Genomic DNA, 24,482 nt, shown 5'->3' on the forward strand with positions numbered 1-24,482 from the left:
GTGTAAGACTACCTTGTGGACAGCTTCTTGCTGAGTGCTATTTAGTTTTTTTTCAACCAGCCAGCATCATACCGTACAGATCCTGGGTTCAGATACAGACCACAGTTCTCCTGAAAAGAGGCGGGTTTGACACATCTGTGTCTTATAAATGTAGTGGAAAACATGACCAAGAATTTCTTAAGACACTGTACATCTGAGGAAACATTAAACCTCTCTTGGGGCATGTAACTGCTGATCCCCAAACCCTGCCTCTGTGACCATTAGTCTTTAGGAGGGCCACGTACCAGCTCTTTCCATCAACCAGAAGAGTGGTGTGCCACAACTAAGTCATTCATCTGTCCCTGAGATGCACAACCCTGTCACAAAAACACATACATATCTCTGTTCCTTGCTTTCTGAGTTAAATCCTGCACTGTCAATAATCTCTTAATGATCACTCAAAATCAACTGGCCAAAAAGGCAGGACTCTTAACGGTGGCTATTTCCCCAGTGTAAACTCGGGTGTTTTCTATCCCCACCTGGCTTGATACTGGGAAGCAGATAAGTCTATGAGAGCAGTAACAGTTTTGGGGAACATAAAATTCTAGCTGGGAGCACTAAAAAGAACTAAGAAGACTAATAAGAACCTTTCAGGACTAAATATCTTCATTTTCATGAAAAAGTCAAACTTCAAATTGAACAACCTCTGTGGGCAATGATTAAAGATAGAATCATAAAACTGTATGTAGGGCAACAGATATTCATTTCTGCTATGTCCAATATGCTAAATAGCCATCCTTCATAGATTTTTAGTTCTTCTCTACTGTTCCGGGGAAAGCTTTTGTTAGGAGTAGACAGTCTGTTGTAATTTTGTAGCAGTTGAACTTTGCTAACAAATTCATAAAAGTTGTATTCCACTAAAAAAACCACCACATGACATTTTAAAAACGCACTTGTAGATCAGTGTAAACTTGTTCCTACCAAAGAAATCCACTGCTCTGTTAGCTATCACTTGGGGTTGTTGGCAGCAGTCCTTGCTGTCTGTATCACTTGCAAATACCACTTCTGTTATTCAAAGGCCACTCAAGACACTCAATATCCTCCATATGCTATTTTGAAGGCAGAGCTGCAGATGCAAGGATTTGCTAAAAATGACATTTCTAACATCCTGACGCTCACAGCAGACTGGCAGGTTTTAAGAGTGTCTGAAAATACTTGGAGCATCTGGAAAGGAAAAAAACCTCCACTTTCAATATTTCTTTTTTTTTTTTTTTTTCTCCTTCCTGCATCTGTGCATCTTAAAGAAACCAAGAAACTTCAGTGATGCTTTCAAGCCGTATATGTAGTATATGGATCTCTTTTCCCAAAAGGAAATTTTAGTGCCGTTCAAAAAAAACCCAAGTTACCTAATAAGAAACAGAACATGGCTAAACGTAGTGAGAGTAAGAAAGTCAATGAAGTGAGGCTTCTCAAGTTATCTAAATTGTGTTCCCTTCTTTTTCTTTAATAAAAACAAGTAAGATTTTTTGCTAACTGCTATTTCAGTAAGCCAAGGAAGACCTTAAACCCACGTTTAACTGTGCAGACAAGGGGGCCATTAGCGTGAGGCCAGGCCACCAGCAAGCCACACGTTTCGCACAACACTGCTTTTCAATTCCCAGAAATCAGCAGTGCCAGAACAGCTTAAAAAAAGTGAAATTAGGCAAAACTACTGAAAAGCTCCAAACAATTTGCAGAGCACTATTAATGGGCACAGAACTTCACACACAAGGGCCTAATGCTTAAAACTGAGAAAGAGCCTACCTACCAGGTAGAGAACGAAAAAAATAAGATTTAATTCTGTTAAGGGGGAAAAAAAAAAAAAATCACAGTATTTCTCTGCCTAGAATACAAATTCTTTCAGCAAAATACCGCCTCATTAAGTGCATAATCTGTTTCTGGTTGAATAGAACTTTGAAAATGTGTTTCAAAATTAAAAAGAAATCCTTTTTATGGTTTTTACCTATATCAACACAAAACAGTGGATGAATACCTGTTCCTGGTAGTGAAATTCATTAGCTTCAATTTTCTGGATTTCTTCCCATATTCTGTAAAGGAGGGAGAAGAGAATAAAAGTGGATTTCCTCCATTATTCCACAACATTTATTGAGAATCTGAAAAAAAGCAGTCTTCTAGGACAGGCATCAAGGATGAGTTCAGTGATCCATTCAGGTACAAGACATAGAAGCCAATATTACTCGCACTTCCCTTCCATCCAAAAGGGCATTTCTCAATTGGCAGAAAGTTCTGCTGTTTTCCAAAGAGGAAGACTTAACGACAAAGAATCAAAATCTGATACCAAATTAACATAAAGGCTAACACCAGAACACCACAGTCCTGACTTCCACAGATTTGGCTCAACAAATTTATTTAAATAAATGCAAAACTGCGCCTTACCTCTACACTAGTTCAGGTTATTAAAATTAGAAATCGGATCACAATAAATCAAACTAAAAGCACCAAGAAACTAGCATAAACATCTAGCAAATTCATTTTTAAACTCTTTTAACTGATATGTTTCCCACATAGACAAGCTTTACTACTGACTCACTGTTTATGCTCTAGTAACCCCACAAAAAGTGCAAATACTACAAATAAAAGGCTAATGGAGAAGGACAATCTTGCGAATATCTGATGTAGTGGCAAACACTTGCCTTTTATCTGGCCCTCTCTTCTGCAGCATCTTCACATACTGAAATACAACATGGGCCACCTGCAGACAGAAAGGAACAGATTAATTTTTCCAAACATTAGGAAAACAGTAAGAAAATCAAGTTGCAGTAAACCATACCTCGTAGAAGTGCTTGTAACCTTCATCAGTCAAAGTCACAGAAATGCTGAAGATGGAGTAAGTGGAGTTCTGTTCAAATCCTGTCTCACCATTTCCTCCATATAATGCAAGAGCCCAAAATCTATGGAAGCGTTAAAGGCACTTATTAATTATTCATTTCAGCTTTATTTGAGCTTAGTTACAATTAGCATTATCATAGCTTTACTTCAATGGCTTTCAATCTGTTTAGAGTTTACACAAAGCTTTTGCAACATAAAGATGTGAATCCAGGATACAGAATTTAAGAAAAACAGTGAAAAAGCTAAGTTACCTTTGGGAGATGTCTTAAAGATCAGTCACAGATACTGCTGATCCATGGATCACAGACCAGAAACCACTGATTTCTTACTTGGGTCTATCATAAATTTAAAGAATATCACTACAAAATGCTGATACAAAAAAGCAGACTTGGCCTGCTTTTATATATATAGAAAATACATATATACAAAATAGAGTTTCCCTTTATTTTAATCATAGCAAAGCATTTAATTACCATGCTTTAAAAATACCTACTTTTTTCTAAGAAAAGAAAGAACACTGCCTTTGCCTTCATGTCCCACCAACCAGGAAATATAATGAAGTGGCTTCACCCTGAAAGAAAATTTGAAGGAGATTAAATGCCAGGGGGTAATATGTTTCACAGAAAGAACTCAATCACTAGACAAATGACTAAAATATACACTGTCTGTTTCTTCATGGCAAGTTTTGCATTTTCGGGCACATTAGGATAAGAAGCTAAAAATGTGGGAGTTCAGAACATAATGACTGATCTGACTCAGTGAGGAATGACGTTAAATCAGCTGTGTACCGATTCCATTCAATTTATAAAAGGAACCATATCTGCATCAGTTTAATTCATTTAAAAAACGTTCCCCTAGCTGAACCAAAGTAATCTGTAACACAAATAAATGAGATTCTTTGGTTTGTTGTGAAAGTCAATAAATTATTCACGACATAAACATAGTAGAAGTCAAATGCAGCACCACTGTACCTGTAATACTGTTCTTGTGGTGGAAGCGCCCAAGTGATACTCAATGAATGAACCTTCCTGATTGGAACAACTGAACACAAATAAATTTATTGAATATAAATATACATGATTAGACATAGATAAGAAATTTTACATAATGCAGAAAGAATGGTTAGAAGTTATTCAGAACCACATAGAATTATTCTACAAAGTATCTGGATCACACAGAGAAAATATGAAGCTAGGTGTTCAAAACATTTCAACAAATCTATTTTATAGAATCATAGAATCGATTAGGTTGGAAAAGACCTTTAAGATCATCAAGTCCAACCGTAAACCTAGTACTGCCAAGTCCACCACTAAACCATGTCCCTAAGCACCACATCTACACGTCTTTTAAATACCTCCAGGGATGGTAACTCAACCACTTCCCTGGGCAGCCTGTTCCAATGCTTGATAACCCTTTTGGTGAAGAAATTTTTCCTAATCCCAACCTAAACCTTCTCTGGCGCAATTTGAGGCCATTTCCTCTTGTCCTATTGCTTGCTACGTGGTAAAAGAGACTGATCCCCACCTCGCTACAACCTCCTTTCAGGTAGTTGTAGAGTGATAAGGTCTCCCCTGAGCCTCCTTTTCTCCAGGCTAAACAACCCCAGTTCCCTCAGCAGCTCCTCATAAGACTTGTGCTCTAGACCCTTCACCACCTTCACTGCCCTTCTTTGGACACACTCCAGCACCTCAAGGTCTTTCTTGTAGTGAGGGGCCCAAACCTGAACACAGTATTCGAGGTGCAGCCTCACCAGTGCTGAGTACAGGGCGACGATCACTTCCCTAGTCCTGCTGGCCACACTATTTCTGATGCAAGCCAGGATGCTATTGGCCTTCTTGGCCACCTGGGCACACTGCCGGCTCATATTCAGCCAGCTGTCAACCAACACCCCCAGGTCCTTTTCCACCAGGCAGCTTTCCAGCCACTCTTCCCCAAGCCTGTAGCGTTGCATGGGGTTGTGTGACCCAAGTGCAGGACCCGACACTTAGCCTTGTTGAACCTCGTACAATTGGCCTCAGCCCATTGATCCAGTCTGTCCAGATCCCTCTGTAGAGCTTTCCACCCTCAAGCAGATCAACACTCCTGCCCAACTTGGTGGTGTCGTTTTACTTACCTCTGTAAAGCTTGTGAAATTCTGGTGTGTCAAAAGGCTGAGTCAGATGGCCAAAGCTGGGTTTGGGTAAACCACTTAAAAGCAAAATTAAAGTGTGATGTTACTGGCAAGGATTCAAGGCTACACTGAGATAATCACAAGACGTAAGCATCCATAGCTCTGACGTGACAGAGGTGGTACACCAGACAACCAGTACATGGCCCTTAACAAAGAGCGCAGCCCAGGATCCACCCAGCCCAAAGTGGAAGGCAACCTGGCATTTACTTGCACTCTGCCCACACAACAGAGTAATCACCCAAGATTTAGATACCCCATCTACTCCTCCCTCTCTTTCTGTCCAAGGCAGTAACAATAAAAAGCTTGCTTTCGTAACAGGAGAAAGGAAAGGCAAGCACAGTAAACAACTTCCTGAGTTGGCCCTGAATTCACAGAATCCTGATGGATTGTCTTGTGGGGAAGGAAAAACGAGAAGGACGGGGGTCAGGAGAGACAAACGGGTCTCTGTATGGCATTAGACTTTCACAAGCGCATTTCCGTACACCACAGAAATAAACACCTTGCAAAAGCAGAAAATGAAAAGGGAAATAAAATGCTTTTCAAGTTAGTAAAGCTTTTGCAGAACTCCCTTTTTAGACAGCGCATTGGAGTGAATTATTAAAAAAAAGATCAAGTTTTAACCAGTTGCCACCCTAAGGATGACACTTAAGTTCAAGATATGATCTTAATTTATTTTGCTGCTAATTATTTTTGACATAAAGCAAAGATAAGAAATGTAAAACAATAATCTAGGTTTGAATGATTTATCATAAAATCAAGGTATCAGCACATATTAAGCAAACACTACTGCAAGTTAGCACCACACAGCTTGCAGGCTAAATAATTGTTAAGCATAAACAAAGTCTTCCTGAAACAATTAATGCCAGTCTTTAATTTCCAAAGTTGCCCTTTTTTTTCTGGATAAGGATGTTAATTAACAAATGTTAATTTCCTTAGTTTCTCCAATAAGGGATATTTTTTAAAAAAACATCATTTTAAGAACAGATTATTTTATAATTTGTAATGTTTTTATGCATCAAAAGAATCTTACTTATTTGGGATCTCAGAGAAGATTTCTGTCACCCACTTTTCCAATGTATCCAGTGTTTCTAATAAGGAGAGAAAAAAGGAAAACCAGAAATGCAATTTCCTGAAGATCTAAGACAAATTCTTTATCTTATCTCACCAGTTCAGTTATTTTAAAGAGGCTGCAAGTCAGTACATTCTAAAATTGCAAAGTTCTAAATTATAAGCTTCAAAGCTGTTGGTTTGAGCCAATTCTTAATATTCACTGAACTGTATCTTTGGTCATAGCTCTGGTTTTGTATATAGTGCTGAAATCTCAGGCTGATACACCTGGGATTTAAAGTTCAGTAGTATCTGGTGTGACTGTGAAAAGGAATTACTGACTTAGGGATCTACAACATCACCAGTACTTGCTAGACTCATTCCATCATTCTATGTCCAGAATATACACACCAGTTTTCACACCCAAATGCAGTCTTGCAATGCTAAGAATTCCTTCTCCCCATCCTCTTTTCTAAAGGAAATGTGTCAAGAACCAGAAGTTTAAGGGTTTTTTTAAATGACCAGCTGGAAATTGCTTGCTTAAGCAAGCATTCTGAATTCCCAAAGTGATGCTGTATATGCTAAACAACAACAACAAAAAAGGTGGGACGGGATGGGGGCAGGATTCACGGTTTCTTTTGTTTTAACAGAGACAGAAATACAAAGTTGACCTGGCTGGCTATCAGTTACCACGATTTTCTTCCCAATCACCAGAAGAAACACTAAAATCCATCACCACATAAATGATTATTCAAGAGGCATTCAATGCCCTAAGTAGTTTACAGTCTAGACAGAAAATAAAAGCATAGGAGAAGAAAAGAATTACCATCTCTATTATTACCATCTCCATTTTACAGATGGGAATTGCAATCAGTGTTACCATTCAACAAAACCCCTAAGCACAAACCTAACTTGAATACACACAACTATTTCTTTTCAGCACAGGTCTCCACTACATGCTTAACTTCTAAGAAATTTCTTTCTTTTATTCTCAGCAGAAGCGACCCATAGGCCTGAAGTTCTTTGCTGAAATGAAACTCAATTCCATTTGCATAGAATTTTTCAGTCTACGGGGAAAAAACTTAGAATCTCTATCCCTCCTAGAGAAACGTGTTTTATTTTAAGACCTCTTTTGAAAGAGCCCCAAACAGAACAAGACAACTGGGAGACCCAGTCTCAGTCTCCCCATCATTTTCTGTGGAGGTTCACTGTCGATGGCAGAGAAACCAGCAGCGTTAAGTCATTTAAAGTGGTCTGACTCTACATTCCTACATGATTCTTTTTTAAATATATCTTTGAGATTTTACCTTCTGTGTTAAAAGTTTCTCAAGAAGTGGCAGGATGACAATAACACAGCACAATTGCTCAAGTCTTGTTTCATTTGGAAACCAGGCTAAAATCTACATATAAATACCTCCTGCAGGACTGGACAATCCACTAAAACGCTCCGGCTACAGCTGAACTGATGCCAAAAGCACTACACCAACAGCAGCAATGAGCCTATTTTTAAGGAACAACTGATGTTACCTTTAGATTGGACAACTAAAGTCATATAGTGAGCAGAGTAATGGCGCTGCCAGAAGTCCCTCAGTCTGGTGTAGGTATCAATATTATTCATTTTAGGCTCATGTTTGAGTGTATCCGCATTACCTGTGAACATTAAAAGGTGGTTAGTTATCTAGACACTGGTTACGTCAAGACCAGATATACTGAGAATTTCTTTTTCTCCCCTGGCAGTGAGTCTAGTCATGGTAAGCACATTAAAAATACCTAATAGAAATTTGGAGTTAAAGGAATGTTAACTGAAATTTAACAACATCTAATTTCTAGTTCCTGTTATAAGGACAGTTGATATTTCTATGACAAGGGAGGACGGAGTCCTCCTGCATTATCAGATCACCCCTACTGTGTACTGCACAGCTCACTGTGTGTTGCCAGCTATTCCCTCACCCATGGAACTTGCAGAACAGGGGAGGGGAAGAGAGGGGAAAATATAATGTTCAGTATATGTCACTACAGAATTTTATAGAAATTATCTACATTTCAAAGCTGGCTAACTCCATTCCCCATCACACTGCAATTTACATGCTCACCAGCACCACAAGGGTGAGGGAGCTAGGACTCTGTATTGTCCAGGAGAGGAAGGACAAATTTCCCTTTTGCTCCACTCACATGGCTGTGAAGGTCTACTTCTGCAAGTTCAACAGTGAATTATTTACTTTGAAAAGCCTCCTTAGACACAAATCCAGAAATACTTTATTTTTCCAGGAAATTTTAATAGCAAAAAACAAGCTTAAGCAAGACAGAGATGACTCAGAGAGCACCAGAAACAGAACAGAAAGTTACATGACTATACGCCTAGGGCAACCTAGCTTTAACATCAGCAAAAAGCAGTACCAGAATGAAAAGTATCTTAAGAAGTAGACAGCTGCTTTTATTCCCAAACATTTTACTGTAAAATGAATAATTGCTCTAATACTTCTGAGCAAGGCTAGTGTTTGCTGGGATAAGATAGCTCATGTTAGTGCATCTTTTAAGTGATTAAAAGTTTAAGTATTATCACCACTTTATAACATAAATTCAGAACTTACCCCAAAAAAACTTCTTCATAGGATGTCCAGGCCTGGCAAGACTCCCAAATAGCATCTCCTTTCTGTTTGCATCAGAGGGTCTTGCTAGCTGATACTCTGTTAATTTAAAGAATTTGCAGTGGCATGCATCAAAATTTGAGGTCATGTTCCCACAAAACAAAACAAAGCAAAAACCCCAACCAAACTGAAAAGGAGACACCACACAGATGCAGCCTGGAATTTGTTTTAATGTATGATGAAGTAGTGAAATAGGATAAGAAACAGGACTTGCTAGCAGTAATGAATATAAGTCAAGAGAAGAGGAAAAACGTAGCTCATTGCTGAGAAGTAGAGAAAGGGATAAGGAGGGGAAGCATGTAAAGTCCCAACCTGTCCTGTCTGAATGCTCTCAATCTGTTAAATTGAATGGGAACACAAGGCCATCAATATTCTACAGGGTCAGGCCCTGCAGAAAGGGCCAGAGAACAATTACAAACCTGCTTCTCCCATATATCACACAGAACAACTTCTAGCCTAATAATGAAATAAGAAATTGAAAGCTGTGTAAGATAGTTTCTAAAAATGCAGTTTTACAATCAGTTTACACTAATTAAATATGGGATTCTGCCAAAATCAAGAATTCACCCTGTTGAGCTGCATTTTCCTGTTCCTGTTTTTGCTGGTAATAAGAAACATGCACAGCAGAGCTGTAAACTAATTCTTTTGGCTGGGTTATTCTGCAGCCAGTTCATCAAGCTGACATAATTTACTGGGCAGCACATTGCTACAGTGTCAACACACGGGAAGGAGTCGATCTGCATGATGAAGGCAGTGCAAGTGAAGGCATAAATTGGCTTAAGCTGTTGAAGAACCACACCTTAAATCAAAGACAGATCCTTGTTTATATTGACACTTGTCTAAATTCAAAGATCAAATTGCCCATTTTTCCTTGCCAGAAGACAGATGAAGACGACGACTTGGAATAAATATTTGAACCAGTTGGTATATCTGCCAATAACAGTTTTTTTCTAAAACAGTGAAGTTTTATAGGCAGTCTGGAGGTATTCATTACATGTTAGAAAATCAAGTGAACACTCCACTCACTTCTACGCCTGGTTCAATTTCCTTCTGTGAAGTGACTTTGCAGTTATTAAGGCGTTAGAATAAGGAGACAAGTACAATCACCTCAACTCATTGTATTAACTCCACATAGGACTGGAGAGAGCACTGGGGCTATGCTGGAATTACAGGCATGTTCGTCCACTGAAGAGCATCCACGTGCTCATGTAATTGCCCTACCAGTTACTGCCAAACCACTTAAAATTATTAATTTCTAATTCAAGAAATGAGATGGTAAACTCTCGCAGTGACAGTACTACATTAACTCTTTCTCCTCTAACAGCCATTGATATCCATGAAACTTAAATTGAAGAGTTTAATGTCTCTGTCAAGTTAGGTGAACTTGACTGAAGTGCTCAGAAGGGTAGTCCAAAATGGAAACTGATAACCAGTGTTACAAAGCAGGTTTTGTTTCTTTGAGAAGATGGGCTAAACACACAGGAAAAGATACTCTTACTTACCACTGTCTACAGCCTCGACTTCTCGGTCTATTGCATCCCTGATCATTAGCGGGTGAATAAAGAACTGTGCCCATCTATGAAACAGAAAAATTCATATACTTTTCCTCAGTGTCTATTAAGCTAGGGCAAAAAACCAGCAATTAAACCCAACATCTACTATTTTAGTTTATCAAGTTGCTTGTCTTACTACAAATTATGTAATTCTTGACTATATTATCTTAAGGAAAGATAAAAGCCAGTTTTGTGATACCATCAAAAACCAAAGGGCAGGGCTTCCCTGCTCCATAGAGTGGGAATGAATTGGTTGGATACAGTAGGATATGACACTAATGAGTGCAGGATTATCCGCCTTTACATCCTAAGAATGATCATACCAGCTCAGACAAGTGTTCCATCTAGTCTGGTTCCTGGCTCTAACAGGGACCAGTATCAGACACTTCAGAGGAAATCCTTGGTTGTTCATTAGGAACAACATGAACATAGGGAAAGCTTCTTCCTAACTCCAGGCAACAAACTGTTGATTTATGTCCTGAAACATAAGCTTTTATATCCATTACAATTTTATTATCTTACTATAAAAGTCAGTGTTGTCATCCAGATACATCTCTTCTCCTGTACCCATAGAGAGCAGAGCAATGGAAAGGGACAGATCTGCAGTGAATGGAGACTCTGCAGAAGGCTGCCAGAGAATCGAACATTTCTATTTTATTTGTTGAGGTTTTTTAATGATACACTGCACTAGTTGAAGCAAAAGGTTAACAGTAATACATTGCTGACTGAGTTCTACGGCTCCAGGACCCATTAAGCTAAAGACTACTGAAAGGTGATGTCTTTCAATTTCTCTAGACCCACAAGTGCTTGAATGAGCAGAAATCATCAGCAGCATCCATTTACCTTCTGTGTATGAGATGCTGTTCTACAGAACTCCTAATTTTCATGTTTCCCCTCCACTAAGTGAGCTGTTGTGACAGATTGCAATTATATTTTTTGATTCTTTCACAATTCCAAATAACTAAAAAAGCTGGACTAATCTGCAAATGAAAGCTGAATTTGGCCCAGTAAAGTAAAATTTAGGCAATACTTGGCAAAATGTGCAAACACTTGTTCTTGGCGTCATCACAGGAATGTATTTTGATCAAAGTAAGTTCGCAGTGGAGTCTACTCTCCTCCTGAGATATTTTACAGCATCAAGAATACTCAGCTGCCATGAATGAGTAATTTCCTCTCACTGAAGGAAGCCATGCCAACAGGTGGAGCTTTGTTGTCCCAACATATCGCACAGCACAAAAGAACACCTTAAATACTTTCGGCAAAAGATACATACTTCACTGAATAACCTGGATTGGGTTAAATGTATCCTTTTGAGGCACACATTGTACCATAACTTTCAAGGCTGCCCTCCCTCCCACCCACCATGATGAATTAGACTTGGAAACAAAAAAAAAATTTAGAAAAAACACTAACTCTATCAGGACAGATATTTCAAAGGATGAGTCACTGGGATTCTGGGAGCACTTCCCCTCTGAAAAGTTGCCACACTGCATGAGATTTCTCCTGTCATCAATGCTACTAGTTTAAGGGTGCTAAAACAATCAAAAAGTTACGTGCACTAAGATTCACACATGGATCCTACATAATCACACAGTGGCTACACCAGCACTACCTCAAAAAAACACCAACATACCCAAAGGGAAATAATATTTCCTTATATTCAATATCCACTGTTGTATTGCAGGTACCTATGGAAGTTCAGTAACAGCCTCAATCATCCCAAAATGAAGAACTGAACAGCTACACTCAAGCTCCTGAGGCACATACAAACACTCGTTAACACCTAATCACCATTTATATGAAGTTACCTATCAAGCGCTTCTTTGAAGTACTTCCTCTGCACATCAAACTGGAAGACTGTCCGCTCACAGTCAGTCGAAGCATTGTCACTGCCCCCATGTTTCTTCAGAAACGCATCAAACCCATTCTCATCTGGGTACTTCAAACTGCCCATAAAAACCACTGGAACAAAAATCAGCAAAATTACCAAGGTGACATTAATTCGTTATTCCTAATTGCAGCTACAGCAACCCCTCTTCAGCACAGTGTTACCTACAACTGACCCACAGCTCACGCGCAGAGGCTAACTACTAAATAGCAACAGACTGTGTAATCTGCCTTTAGCAGACGGCCCAAACAGAGTGGAAATAAAAGTGCCTTTCTAGCCATGATTGGCCTCAATCGGTCAAGAGCAGTATTTTGAGATACATCTGGTCAGAAACTTCATGTGGTTTCTGTGCCGGTATTACTAATTCATCATCCTGTACTAGAGAGATAAAGGTCTGTAGCTCCAGCCTAGTTTATAAAGCCATAGGTAACACGCTTCCCCCCACATTTAACAGATAACAAAGAGCATTAATACACGTTAATGCATAGCTTGCCAAAGGGTACGAGACACCTTCTCCCACGTTAAGAGTTCCTTACTAAGTCAGTATTTTTATAAAATCACAAGTTTATTTAACTAATGAAAATAAATTCTGGGATAGCTGAAATAGGAAATGATACTAAAATACTACAGAAATTCAGAGCTATATAGCACTCATTTTGCATTGAAGCTGGAGAAGATGAAATACAGATACATACTATGTTCCAGGAAGTGTGCTAATCCAGGCAGATCTTCGGGATCAGAGAAGCTGCCAACAGCAACGCAGAGGGCTGCTGCAGACTAGAGAAAATACAACACTCTCAGTAAAACCTCCTTCAAGAAACACTTCAGGAAAATGACAGAAGTATAAGATAAATCTATCAGGACAGGCACAATAAAAAGGAGGTCTAGTCTGAATGCCTAATCACAAGGTTTTAGACCACAAGAAAGCTCACTATATATTTTTTCACCGTACAGCTTTAAGTACATACCTGCTTTTCTGTACAGCCTCTCTTTCTTGTCTCTTCCTTTTCAGCTAGCTCTTCTAATTCACTGTCATCAGGATCATTGAAATCCTCATTATCTCCATCATTGTCCTCACCCTCATCCCCCTCATCACAGTCCTCATCATCAAAACCTTCTCTACCATCTTCAATCTCAGCTCCAGAGTCATCATCTTCATCGCTTTCCTCTTCAGATTCATCATCGTCGTTGTCTTCCTCCTCCTCCTCCGAAGATAAAGCAGCTGGGGCACCATCCAAGTAATTCAAATCCGAAATCAAAAGTGCACATAAGCCATTTTGCAGTTTGATATACCTGAAAGAATAATTATTTACAATGAATATGCTCATTTCCCAAATCTGAATTTTCCGAATTGCAAAAATTTCTGTATTTCCTATAAAAGTTCTGTACTCTTCAACTGAGATTTCCTAATGAAAATCTAATGGTAGCTAAGAAGGTGAGCAGTTTTATAGCGGGAAAGTAAAAACACTCTTCTGCTATTCAACAGCTATAACAATAACAAAAAAGCAATTCAAGGTAGTAGCAGAAGCCCTTCTCCCCATAAGCTCAGGGACACTGATTTGGGCTTTTATTTCTCTCTTGGTGAAATATTTAAGCTACTAGCACTCACTCAGAGAAAACTTCATGTACTGAGAATAGGCAAACCCAAACTTCAATTGCCTGTTATGCTTGTCAGGCTCTTGGAAACATGTATTATGTGACAGAATTAAGATCTTGGTCTTTGCCTCTAAACAGGCACCAGAGACTCCATTGTATTTTATTTGATTTTATCAATGCTTTCTACTAAATGGGGTCCACAGACATAGCAGGCATGTGTTATAAAGGAGAGATCTCCTCTGCAGGCTTAATAAAATAAGTCACAGTGGGTTGGTTGGGTTACTATCAAGGAGCAATACACAGAGTTCTCTGCGTGTGTGTGTAGACATACACAGAATTTTTTATATATGTATGTGCATATATAAAAACCCACAAGCCCTCTGTCCAGCACCATTCTACAACTTTTCAGACTGAGGACTGCAAGCACCAATGCTCTGCACTACAAGATCTCTCAGCAGTATTCATTTCCCATCAGATCTGGAACAGACAGTCACAATTTGTCAAATTAGCCAGAGCACTCCTCCCGGGAACTTGCACTGGCTAGTACACCAGCTGCAGAAAGGAAGGAATGCTGGATCCAGAAAATACTTGATCCCACCTAAGAACTAGTGTGATATAGACAGGTAGTATCTGATCCAGCAAAAAAACTGCTAGTATAAAACAAACTCATGGTCACATCTCACGCTCCCAGAAAAATCTGAGTTACAGAGCACAGAATCATAGAATAGTTTGGGTTGGAAGGGACCTTTAAAGGTCATCTAGTCCAACCCCCAAGCTTATACCAGATCAGAACTTTGCAATATGGCCACTGTTGTAATTAGGTAGCAGAAATTTCAAAGCAGATTTCCAGTTCAAGCTACATGGTAAGTACCCAAAAGAAAAATGAAAGGCACATTGTGTGTTTTCCAACTCCATGGTTCCCAAAGTTTCTCACAAGAAATTTCTCACGTTTCATTCATGGTTATCATTATGCAATTTCAATGTTTCCCAGCAATAAAAGCATGTTTTATTACTAATATTCCAATTAAAAATACAAAATCAGTGTAAGTGTTGCTTTTTAGTAGAGCTGCAGGCCACCTGCTATGGCTCTGCAAATCACAGACCAGCTTGGAAACAAACTACTCTGAGTACTTTTCTCCCAAATGAATTTCATGGGGATGTATTTGGAGGAAAGGGATAAAGGGAGTATTGTGACAAGAGTTAAGCAGTTCTGAGACAAAGAAAAAAGCCACACTTTTTAGACTACGAAGTCTACAAAAAAAGCTAAAGAACAAATGTTTAATAGTTGTGTTAAGTTTATGAATTATGACCACTCATCCACCGGGAATTGAGAGCACTTACTCTGGGCCAGGGTTTCATAAAACACACTCATTTTGCTTGCTGCAGGACCACTGAGCAGTAAAAATTTGTTCCAATCAAAAGCACAAGTGCATTTTTGCTCGTTCAAACTACAGCACATAGTGTATAACTTGCAGAGATGCTATGACTAACTGCAGGAGGTACAGATAGTACTAGATCCACACTAATGTCTAGGTACAAAGTTAATCATTCATACATTCTGAAAGCCTGTCTGCTAACTGTTTGCATCATGTACATATGTCGCGTTATGCAGCTGCAGCACTCCTGAATGCACAACAGGGGTCCTAAAAACAGACATACTGCACACTCGGGCGCTTCAGCCCCTGAGGAGCTCCGAGCAAGAGCCCCAGAGAGTGACAAGTCAATGTTGCTACAGCATGTCTTCCAGCACAACCATCATCATCTTCACCTCTGCATACAACTGTCTTCTTCAGGTTCTCACGGCCCATGAAGAACACTGGCTTCCCAGTGATCAGTAGATACTCATGGAAAGCAGAGAACAGAATAGTGCTATTCTTCCAGAAGAACGATTTGCCATAAAGGTGTTTAGCCAGGTGTATGCAGTAGCTCTTTTTGATCCTTTCCACATACCTCCATTAAACTAATGGAGCAGATGATACTAATTTTACATTACTCATCTTCAGGCTTGTGGGTGTTACATACTAGGACAGAAAGCACCCAGTAGCAAGGCAACAATTGAACTAAGCCGCTGTTGAAGGCTATCAGATTTCACTTCAGGAGAATCTACAACAGTTCAGGTTATACTGAGCAGAGGCACCAACTGACATAGGTGTTCTTTACTTTTTCCATGTTTCAGTCCAATGGAAAAGGACAAGTGTAATCAATACATAAGTATCAATTAGTATGCAAAATATAGTACAAAAAATGCAATCACTTAATGTAGCAACAGACGCAAGCATAGTCCAATTGCTTTTTTTGAAGGACTGTACAGGCATTGATACAAATAAGGCTTAAATATAAAATAAAATTCAAATTCTTAAAGATACTGTTTAAACATCTTGGACAAGTTTAAACAGGATTGTTCTCACACCAAGTTTCTTCTTATATCAATGATAATTGTTTAGCAGTTAAGTAAGTATTGAAATACATATCAATGCATGGTAAACACTTAGAGAAACGTTTTCATTTCCCAAATTATCCAAAACAAGCAATACAAGCCCATGAAATTCCATATATGGATGAATTTAAATAAAACATACATTTTGGTAAAGATAACTACCCACTCATAGCTCTAATGAACAAAACCAACTTTGATTATGACAATAATTTTTGTCCCAACAAACTCACTTCAAAAATACATTCTGCAATCTCTGTCAGAACTCTTTTGCTTTTATGATCACTGTATTTGAGAAGATAAAATATAACATTTTCCACTAAGTTAAGACTGATGTCACCAGACGGACACATTAAGCCCACTGTGACTGTCTGCAGTATACATCATCACTGATGCATGAACAGAGGAGAAGGTGTATATGCATCATCAAGTCACCTGCCATTACATTTCCTTAGGAGGTTTGGTATACAGTTAGCAGACATAGGTACGCTTTACTTTCAGCCACACTGAAGTTCTCCTTCCTAAGGGCAATGTCTGTGTCTTTCTGTGCGAGCCTCACTTCCCACAAATGGAAGTCTGTCTGAAAAGATGTGACACTCTGCTTCCAACTGAAAAAATCTGTTAAGCATGGAAAGCAGGATTTCTGGAAGATGTTGGTATTAGTTTATTCTATGCTATAAACAAACACCCTCTCCAATTCCCTGCATGCAGAGGAGGTTCCTGAGCCTCTAAATAGATAGCCAGTGAGAGTTTTCAATGGATTTCCCCAGGCTTCATCACTGTGCTGCTTCAGGTAGCAAAGGCAGAAGTTTCCTAAGCTGACAGTCTCTGTAACCGTGAACTCTGCAGGAAGACAAGCCTCCTGCAAAGTAGCATGAGTAAGAATGCCAGCAGGAGAGGCAGGCAGAGATCCAGAGGAAGCAGCAAGGAAGTAGGGCAAGAAGGGAGGGAGCAAGTTTCTCCCTAAGCCAACGGGCACAGTCCTCTTCACGCAGCCAGCAGGGAATTTCACCGTCAACCAATGTCACTGCAAATCCAAAATTCAGTTCCAGGCTTAGGCAGATTCTCCACTGGCTGCACAGATTAGACATCGTGAAGAGTAAAGATAAAAAAAGCATCTCTAACAAGGGCTGAATAATCTTCTGCCTAATAGAAAGAAGTTATAATATTGTCCCTTCAAGAATGACTGCCTTCCAGCATCCAGAGAGCTCAACCTCTGCTGGCCGTTCTCAGCTGAGTCTCTCACTGTGAGAATGCCACAGACACTGTGGGCTGCACTCCTGGAAGGCGATCTTTTTCTGCACTTTCAGGGGTATTACTCAGAAATATACAAATAAAAGCACAAGCAAAATGGCAGCATAAAAGTAATTTTTGTCACAACTCACAGACGTATTTGTATTAAAACCTGGAAGCTCATCTAAAATGGGAAGAGTAACAGACTTTTGTAAAGTTGGTATCTGCTCTGTAATTCTTCAACCGTATTTCACACTTCAGCTTAACGCTTTTGGAACGGAGCTGCCTGGACAAGGGCTGCAAACTAACAATTCAACATCACTATGCCTCGAAAACATAGCGTCAGAGCAGAGTCTTTGAACAAGTACTGATTTTTTTCTTTCTATGCAAGCCCCAAGCCTATTACTGCATGCAAACCAGACCGCCCATCTTCAGAATAAATAGCCCCGTGAACCCCCAGTCTCCATTTTTCACTGAGAGGCCCCGAACTCCCCCGGTCACCGACTTCAAGCACCTGAGGTTACAGCCGTGCCGGAGTGCCCGGTGTGCTCGGGACACGGGGGAGGCTGGCACCCAGCCCCGCACCCGCTTCCTCCCGCCGGCCGGGGCTGGTTTTTCGTGGGCAGGCGGGGACGGGAGGCCCCAGCCTCCCCCCGAGACCAGCCGGGAGCTGCCTCAACGGCAGCGGCTCGCCCTTCCCCCACACCCCCTTAAGCCTTCCCGGGCCAACGGCCTCCGGGGGGAGGCTCGACGCCGCCGGCCCTCACCGGTACTGCTTGGGGTCGCTGGGGGACTTGACGATGTCGGGGTCGCCGAGGTTGGCGCCGGGACCGATATCCCCGCGGTCCTCCTCTTCCCCGTGAGGCGAGCGGCCTCTGACGTCGCGGCCGCCCTCCCCGGCCTGCTGCCCCACTGTCAGCTCCGGGCAGCTGTAGCTGGAAGTCGCCTTGTTCCTACCGGGCATGGTGGCGGTCGCACCGCACCACAGCGGCTGGGCAACGGCACGCACCGGCCGGCCGCGCCCCGCCAGGCCGCGGGCCCCCACCGCCCCCGCCCGCACTGCTCGGCCCCTCCGTGCGAAGGCGGCGGCGAGAGTGCGCATGCGCCGCCGCCGCCGGCGGCCGCCGCGACCCGGCCCGCTTCCCCGCACGAGGAAGTAGCGGTGACGGTTGCGACGGCTCCGGACCGCACCAGTCAGCGCCAGCCGCGGTGCCAGGTGGAGAAAACGCACCAATCCCAGGCCCTCACTTGGTCGGGGGGGGCTCTGATTGGTGGAGAGAATGGTGGTGGCGTGGGGGGGGTGGTGGGGGAAACCATAGATGGGGAGAGAGAGGGAGGGAAGTGCAGCCCCTTTCAGAAATCAGACCGAGACGACAGACAAATCAGAGGGATGAGGGAAAAACAGCAAAGTAGAGCCAGATCCCGGGAAATCCTCTCTGTGCCGTCGCGTTCCGACATTTATGCCCGCCGGACGCGTTAGCTGTCCCCCCTGCTCTTGCGTTGGAATAGCCCAACCGCCGGTTGGTGGAGGCCGTGCTTCTCCTCTCATTTCCTTCAACTATTGGTCCAAGTAGCTGTCGCTCACTCCTGCCAGGACCAATCAGCTCGCGCACGCTGCCCTAGGAAGAGTGTCACGCGCAGTCCCCTCAGCACGGGCTCGCGCTGTGGCCCCCGCCTCGTGTTGGCGGGGGTCGGCGCGGCCGGTCCTTCTCGGTACGGCGTGACAAAGAGCCGGTGAAGTACCTCGGCCAAGGGTCCGTTTGGGAGCCCAGCTCCCCAGCGGGCACCACCGGCAGCAGCTCCGAGACCGGCAGTGAAATGTGGCGATTGGGTCGAGCCAAACGCGCTGAACTCGAGACCGAAACTCGGCACGAAGAAGCGGGATCGTAGTCATCAGCCTCCCTCAGCGGTCACGAGAAAAGCCAAACGCTAACCCCGTTGAATCAATTTAAAGAAATGTGACTATTCTTAGGGTTCAAAACGCTTGACCGCACTGTTGGTTTGATAGCAAAACTGGCTTTCAGCTGGTATTGTTCAACACTTCAGTGAGCTAGACTTAGGTTTGCAATTTTATTTCAACCAGCAGTACCACTGGTCTTTTGAGAAATCCAGTATGTGCTTACTGTTGACTGCTGATTTTTTAAATTTTTTTTTTCCCCTAATGATACCCTTAATAGCTTAAAGTTTGTACCCATGGTTATTTAACAGTAAAGACTGTGTTTATTCTTGATAACAGCCTAGTCTTTGCAGTTCAGTGGGTCTCAGCATTTTCCAATTTGTGAATTACTTTTCCCCCCTATGAAACTGCAGTGCCGATGTAGCAATTTCAAGTCTTGACAACAGGAATGCTGCTTTTCCTCATCCTAAATCTCTTTGAAGCTGGCATTTCCAAATGGCATACATTGCCAAAATCTTTTTTCTTGTCACGCTTTGAGAGCTGTTAGGAAGCTTGCCATTGCGTTTGGCACATCCCTTTTGCATTGTTCCACGTGTTCAGTTTTCTGCTATTCCTGTAATACCAGTGCTGTTAGTTACTTTGTGCGTGTGTGTCAGTCTGTGTTGACTGCAAAAGAGATGATGAAAGCAAAGTTAAGGGATCGGAGCCTAATACAAATGAGGGGGGCTGTCTGAGATACAGGGATGATAATTTAGACTAGATGTCTAGAAAGATAATTTAGACTGCATGTCTACCTGATATTTTAGTGCTTTATTTCTCCACAAGATGGAAGCCAAGACCTATCTCTAACCCAGACCCTCCTGTATGGCTTTTACTGGAGAACTGTGCATGCAGTGCTGTATTGTATAAGGCAGAAAGAGAAGCTTGTGAAGAGCAGTCATCTCTTTCCTTTCACGTTCTAGTACTCCTTTTTTTATCTTGTAACCATACTGTTTTATCAACACTACTATCCTAGGCCACTGCCAGTCAAATGGAAGGCTCTATACAAGACCGCATCAAGAATTTTGGGGTTTGTTTTTGGTGCAAGCAAGTCTTATTTCCCTTGCCCTGACAAATTATTGTCTTGCATTCTGCTATTACCTCTTACAAGTTAATACGAGTAACAATTACTATTGACTCACTGGTGATACTGAAATCAGCTGCATGCCACTTAAGGCAAAAGGCTTTCTCTGGATTCATTCACAGCTTCTAATGCAAATGTAAGAGGATGCAATACATAAAATATATATTAATGGAGAGATGTGTCAGTTGCCTGTGATGATTGGATTCCTTATTTGAAATAAACTCTGCAGGATTTCTGCACCAAATACTAGGTTTCTCCATGTATGCAATATAGGGCAGGGTAGAATTTGTAACTGTCTTTTCCAGTTCTTCGGACTATACTGCCATGTAGCTACTTGCTGGTTTCTGCTGTAAAAAACAACTCTGCCCATCCTAGCTTGAAGGGCCTGGAATATACTTGTATTCTTCTAAAAAACAAAAAAAAAACCAAAAAACCCACATCTGATTTGACTGGAACACAATGAAACATAATTATATATTGGGTAGAAAAGGGAAAGGTCTTTTTTGCTAGGGGTAAAAAAAAAGTAAAACAAAAGAATTGAAATTCCATTTCTGCTGAATCCACTTTATTTTAACATTGAGTTGTTGAGCTGAAAAGTCATTATTTGCACTGAGGTACTCCATTATACCTGCACACCTCAAAATCATCGCTCCCTGCTGTGGAAGTTTTTATTTCTTCTTGCTAGTTACACAAGTTGCCGTAAAACCTGCTTCTGCTACAATCAGAACACTGCACTGCACATTTATTGGCCAAATAATCCTTTTCTTTGCACTGTTTTAAATCTGCATAGTGATTCCTGATTGCTGGGCTCGAGGATCATCACCCTGTCAAAAAGATCAGTGTAGTCTGATGGATTTTAAAAGCATTAAAAAGATTCCTTCTTTATACATGCACACGATTGCCTCATATGCCAGTAATGCAGCTCACACAAGCTCTCTGGCCACACCCGGTGACTACATTTCTCTTTATTTTGCAGTTTCAGGGGTTTAGATACAACCACCACGTTCCTAGCACTGCACAAAGCGCGCTTTCAGTGCTAGCGCGCACACACCCGAAATATGTCACAGTAAAGATTTCTGAAAGCAACATACAAACAAATAGAGGGATCAAGCCTTTAGCACAATGAGCTCAAACTACGCCAGTGTAGTTGCATTTTTCTCCAAAATGCAGTGCTTTTTTTCTTAGAACTATTACATTGAGACATAACAGAACGAAATTACAAAAGCATTCGCTAGTGTCATGATCCAGCAAATTACAGTGCAGTGGGCAGATACTGGACTCCAGTCACTGACATCAGAAAGTCTCCTCAGAGGAGTTCACAGGCCTAAGGTAAAGCCATAAAACTTTCCAGAATTTTCACCTTCAGACAGCAAACTCTCCGTATCCACCTCATTTACTTTTACAGACACAATTTGCAATCACTGCTTGGAGCTGGGATGCACAAACAAGTGTGTGATCACGAAGGCATACAGTGTACGTCATTTCACAGATTCGCGAAAGCGGTTCCTCCATCTGTTTCAGAGAAATACAAGCTCTGCGTGTGGCTAACGCACACAGAGTTCTACACACAGATGTAGCAGTTTTGTAATTTTAGAGATGTTGGAAGTGTATTTTAGATGTTAAGTATTAAAAATTGTTCCTCCCTTCAAAGAATAATGCAACAAAACGTCCATAGAGTAACTCTGACAGGATGTCTTTGCCATTTTTCATTTGCAGTTATGTTTTATTAACCAATCGTCCTTTTTTTAAAATTGTAGTTGAATCTGAAACCAGACAAACGATCCCCACACATGCACCCATCTAGCACCAAATTAAAAAAATAAATCAACAACAAACGCAGAAAGAAAATCTAATAATATTGGCACTAATATTTGCCAACACTCACATTTTGGCTCCTGATATTTTTATCTTTCTGAGACAGTGCTGTTCCAAGTCTTACATGTCAGATTTTGCCTCCAACTAAGCATGCAGCAGCCAATTCCTCCTTTCCTTTGTCCTGCAACAAATCCACCATCAAGCAGTTTGATCAGAGCAGATCCAAACCCGGTGAGGTAAAAACTACAGGATACGGGGGAAAAGCCGCAGGACAGTCAGCTCTTGGCCTTCTAGCAACAAACAACTAGGGACAGCAAGGTGCCGAACACAGCAACACCCCCAGCGCTCTGCAAGCCGTTACTGGTGACTGTGGAGAAGGTTGCAGGCAAGGGCAGCCCCTGGAAGGGCTCTTGCTCCTTCACCCAGCACCAGCCAAGAGCACAGCGAAATGCAGGTATGGCTGCAAGGCCTTCTCCTCCTCCTCCTCCTCCTCCTCCCCCCCTGCCTGGCAGCTTTGATTCCTCCATGTGCTCTTCCTCTATTTAGAGGCTTGACAGAAAATCCAACCCCGCTTCCTCTTCACTCTCTGGAGGACCTCAGACTGTCAGACGGAAATGCACTGCTTTCCGCTCCATTGTACAGGAAAACAGAGGTCCGTGTCTAGAGGACAGTAACAATGACTCTCAAAATATCTGGGGACTGATTTTTTTTTTTTAATTAAAAAGAAAAAAGCATATTCTTGCTTTAAAAGAAATTTTTTTCCCTGTTTTCTTTTAGACCTGGTCCCTTCTAATTGGTTTTTATGTTTCCTGCTGTTCGTGACAAAAAACCTCTTTCCGCAGTAAAGGAATTTATAATTAAAAATGCAACATTCTCTGTGGAAATAACATTTACAACACTATACAATTCTTTTTCTTCAGTGGAACTCACATTAAGACTAGGTACACTTACAATATTTATTCAGATTTTTGTTTTTTAAATTATTGGATGAGGAAATATATAATATTAACACTCCAGCACGTTAAACAAACATACTAGTTTCCTACAACAGAGACTTCTGCCTTTGGACTACATGATAATGCACCACCACAAATGAAAAGATAAAATTTAGTCAGGAAAGGAGAAGACATTTCTCAGCAGGAAAGGTCACTAGCATGAGCAGTTCTGCTGCGAAGGGGGTGGGTTGTCTGTGAGTCGCATGCTCCTTCCAGAAGTGCCCCTGGAAGGGTCTGATTCTATACTCTCCGACATCTTTTCACAGATTATATCCACAAGACGCTCAAACACCTGCCTTACGTTGATGTTTTCTTTGGCACTAGCTTCAAAATAGTCAAAACCTGTGAGAAAAAGTGAAAAAAAAAAAAATCAGTAGAGTCTGATGTTCATGGAGATGATTTTTAAAATACTAATCAATTTTTTCAGAATTCACCTTAAGAAAACAAGACCTTAGACAATTCTTAAGCTCAGTTGATTCCCACAATCTCAGAATACTGAGCAGAAACACTTCTAAAATCTATCAAGCATCAATAAGAGTCAAAGGCATAAATGGATCCCTGCTAGAGCCCTGGTAAACACATCTGCGGATGATACAGATCTGAATAAACTCAGGACAAGGGAGTCGAATTCTCCCAGTGCCACTAACTGGTGATGTACGGAGGGGTCTTCCTGGGCTCCACGCACCCCTGTGCGACAGGACCAGGCTTACTCTGCGAACCACTACTGCAGTCTGGCAAGAGCAGGGACCAGAAAGAGAAGCAAGATCGTGGTTGCATTCCTTCTGCTGACCAACTTCTGTGCTTGTGAGCAAAAAGCTCCACGATTTTGGTCCTGTTTTTGCCGTTCTTTGATTAGACGGAAAGCTCTTCAGGGTGATTAATACTTGTACAGCACATGTCATGACAGAGCACCTGTCCTGACAAGGGCCGTTCAGCACTGCTGAATTACAAATAATGTTGAGTGCCTCCTACAGAGTAATTTCAGTGTCCAGTCACCAGCTCCTAGCGCAGTGATGAGTACGGATTCTCAAACACTGAACCTTTCCAATTAAAACCAAAAAACAAACCAGCAAGGCTGGAGCTATGCCAAGGTGGGAATGGCACAGACAGCCATTCCTGCTGCCTCCCGTTGACACCTCACGCTACACAAGAACCAGCCTTCTCACAGACGAGCCTGAACCCTGCCTCAGCCAGCAGAAACACACTGAACTGTGA

At 41.5% G+C, this 24,482-nt stretch overlaps 2 protein-coding genes across 3 annotated transcripts in view; both read right to left on the reverse strand.

Annotated features, from left to right (window-relative positions):
- Positions 1–18,437, reverse strand: part of NRDC (nardilysin convertase) — a 31,666-nt gene extending 13,229 nt beyond the window's left edge. The window contains exons 1-14 of the mRNA XM_050901039.1: positions 18,205–18,437; positions 13,143–13,467; positions 12,870–12,951; positions 12,095–12,248; positions 10,236–10,309; positions 8,677–8,772; positions 7,613–7,735; positions 6,069–6,126; positions 4,982–5,055; positions 3,840–3,909; positions 3,362–3,439; positions 2,810–2,930; positions 2,673–2,731; positions 2,012–2,066 (exon numbers count right to left, since the gene is read on the reverse strand). Coding sequence (XP_050756996.1) covers positions 2,012–2,066; positions 2,673–2,731; positions 2,810–2,930; positions 3,362–3,439; positions 3,840–3,909; positions 4,982–5,055; positions 6,069–6,126; positions 7,613–7,735; positions 8,677–8,772; positions 10,236–10,309; positions 12,095–12,248; positions 12,870–12,951; positions 13,143–13,467; positions 18,205–18,401 — 1,566 coding nt within the window. The 5' untranslated portion in view covers positions 18,402–18,437. The remainder of the gene's footprint in view (positions 1–2,011; positions 2,067–2,672; positions 2,732–2,809; positions 2,931–3,361; positions 3,440–3,839; positions 3,910–4,981; positions 5,056–6,068; positions 6,127–7,612; positions 7,736–8,676; positions 8,773–10,235; positions 10,310–12,094; positions 12,249–12,869; positions 12,952–13,142; positions 13,468–18,204) is intronic.
- A 4,346-nt stretch (positions 18,438–22,783) lies between these two features.
- Positions 22,784–24,482, reverse strand: part of RAB3B (RAB3B, member RAS oncogene family) — a 57,899-nt gene continuing 56,200 nt past the window's right edge. For both annotated transcript variants that reach the window (XM_050901048.1, XM_050901049.1), the window contains one exon: positions 22,784–23,609. In XM_050901048.1, the coding sequence (XP_050757005.1) occupies positions 23,422–23,609 (188 nt within the window). In that variant the 3' untranslated portion in view covers positions 22,784–23,421. The remainder of the gene's footprint in view (positions 23,610–24,482) is intronic.

The sequence above is a fragment of the Gymnogyps californianus genome, chromosome 8, assembly GCF_018139145.2.
Source record: "Gymnogyps californianus isolate 813 chromosome 8, ASM1813914v2, whole genome shotgun sequence".
Lineage (NCBI taxonomy): Eukaryota > Metazoa > Chordata > Aves > Accipitriformes > Cathartidae > Gymnogyps > Gymnogyps californianus.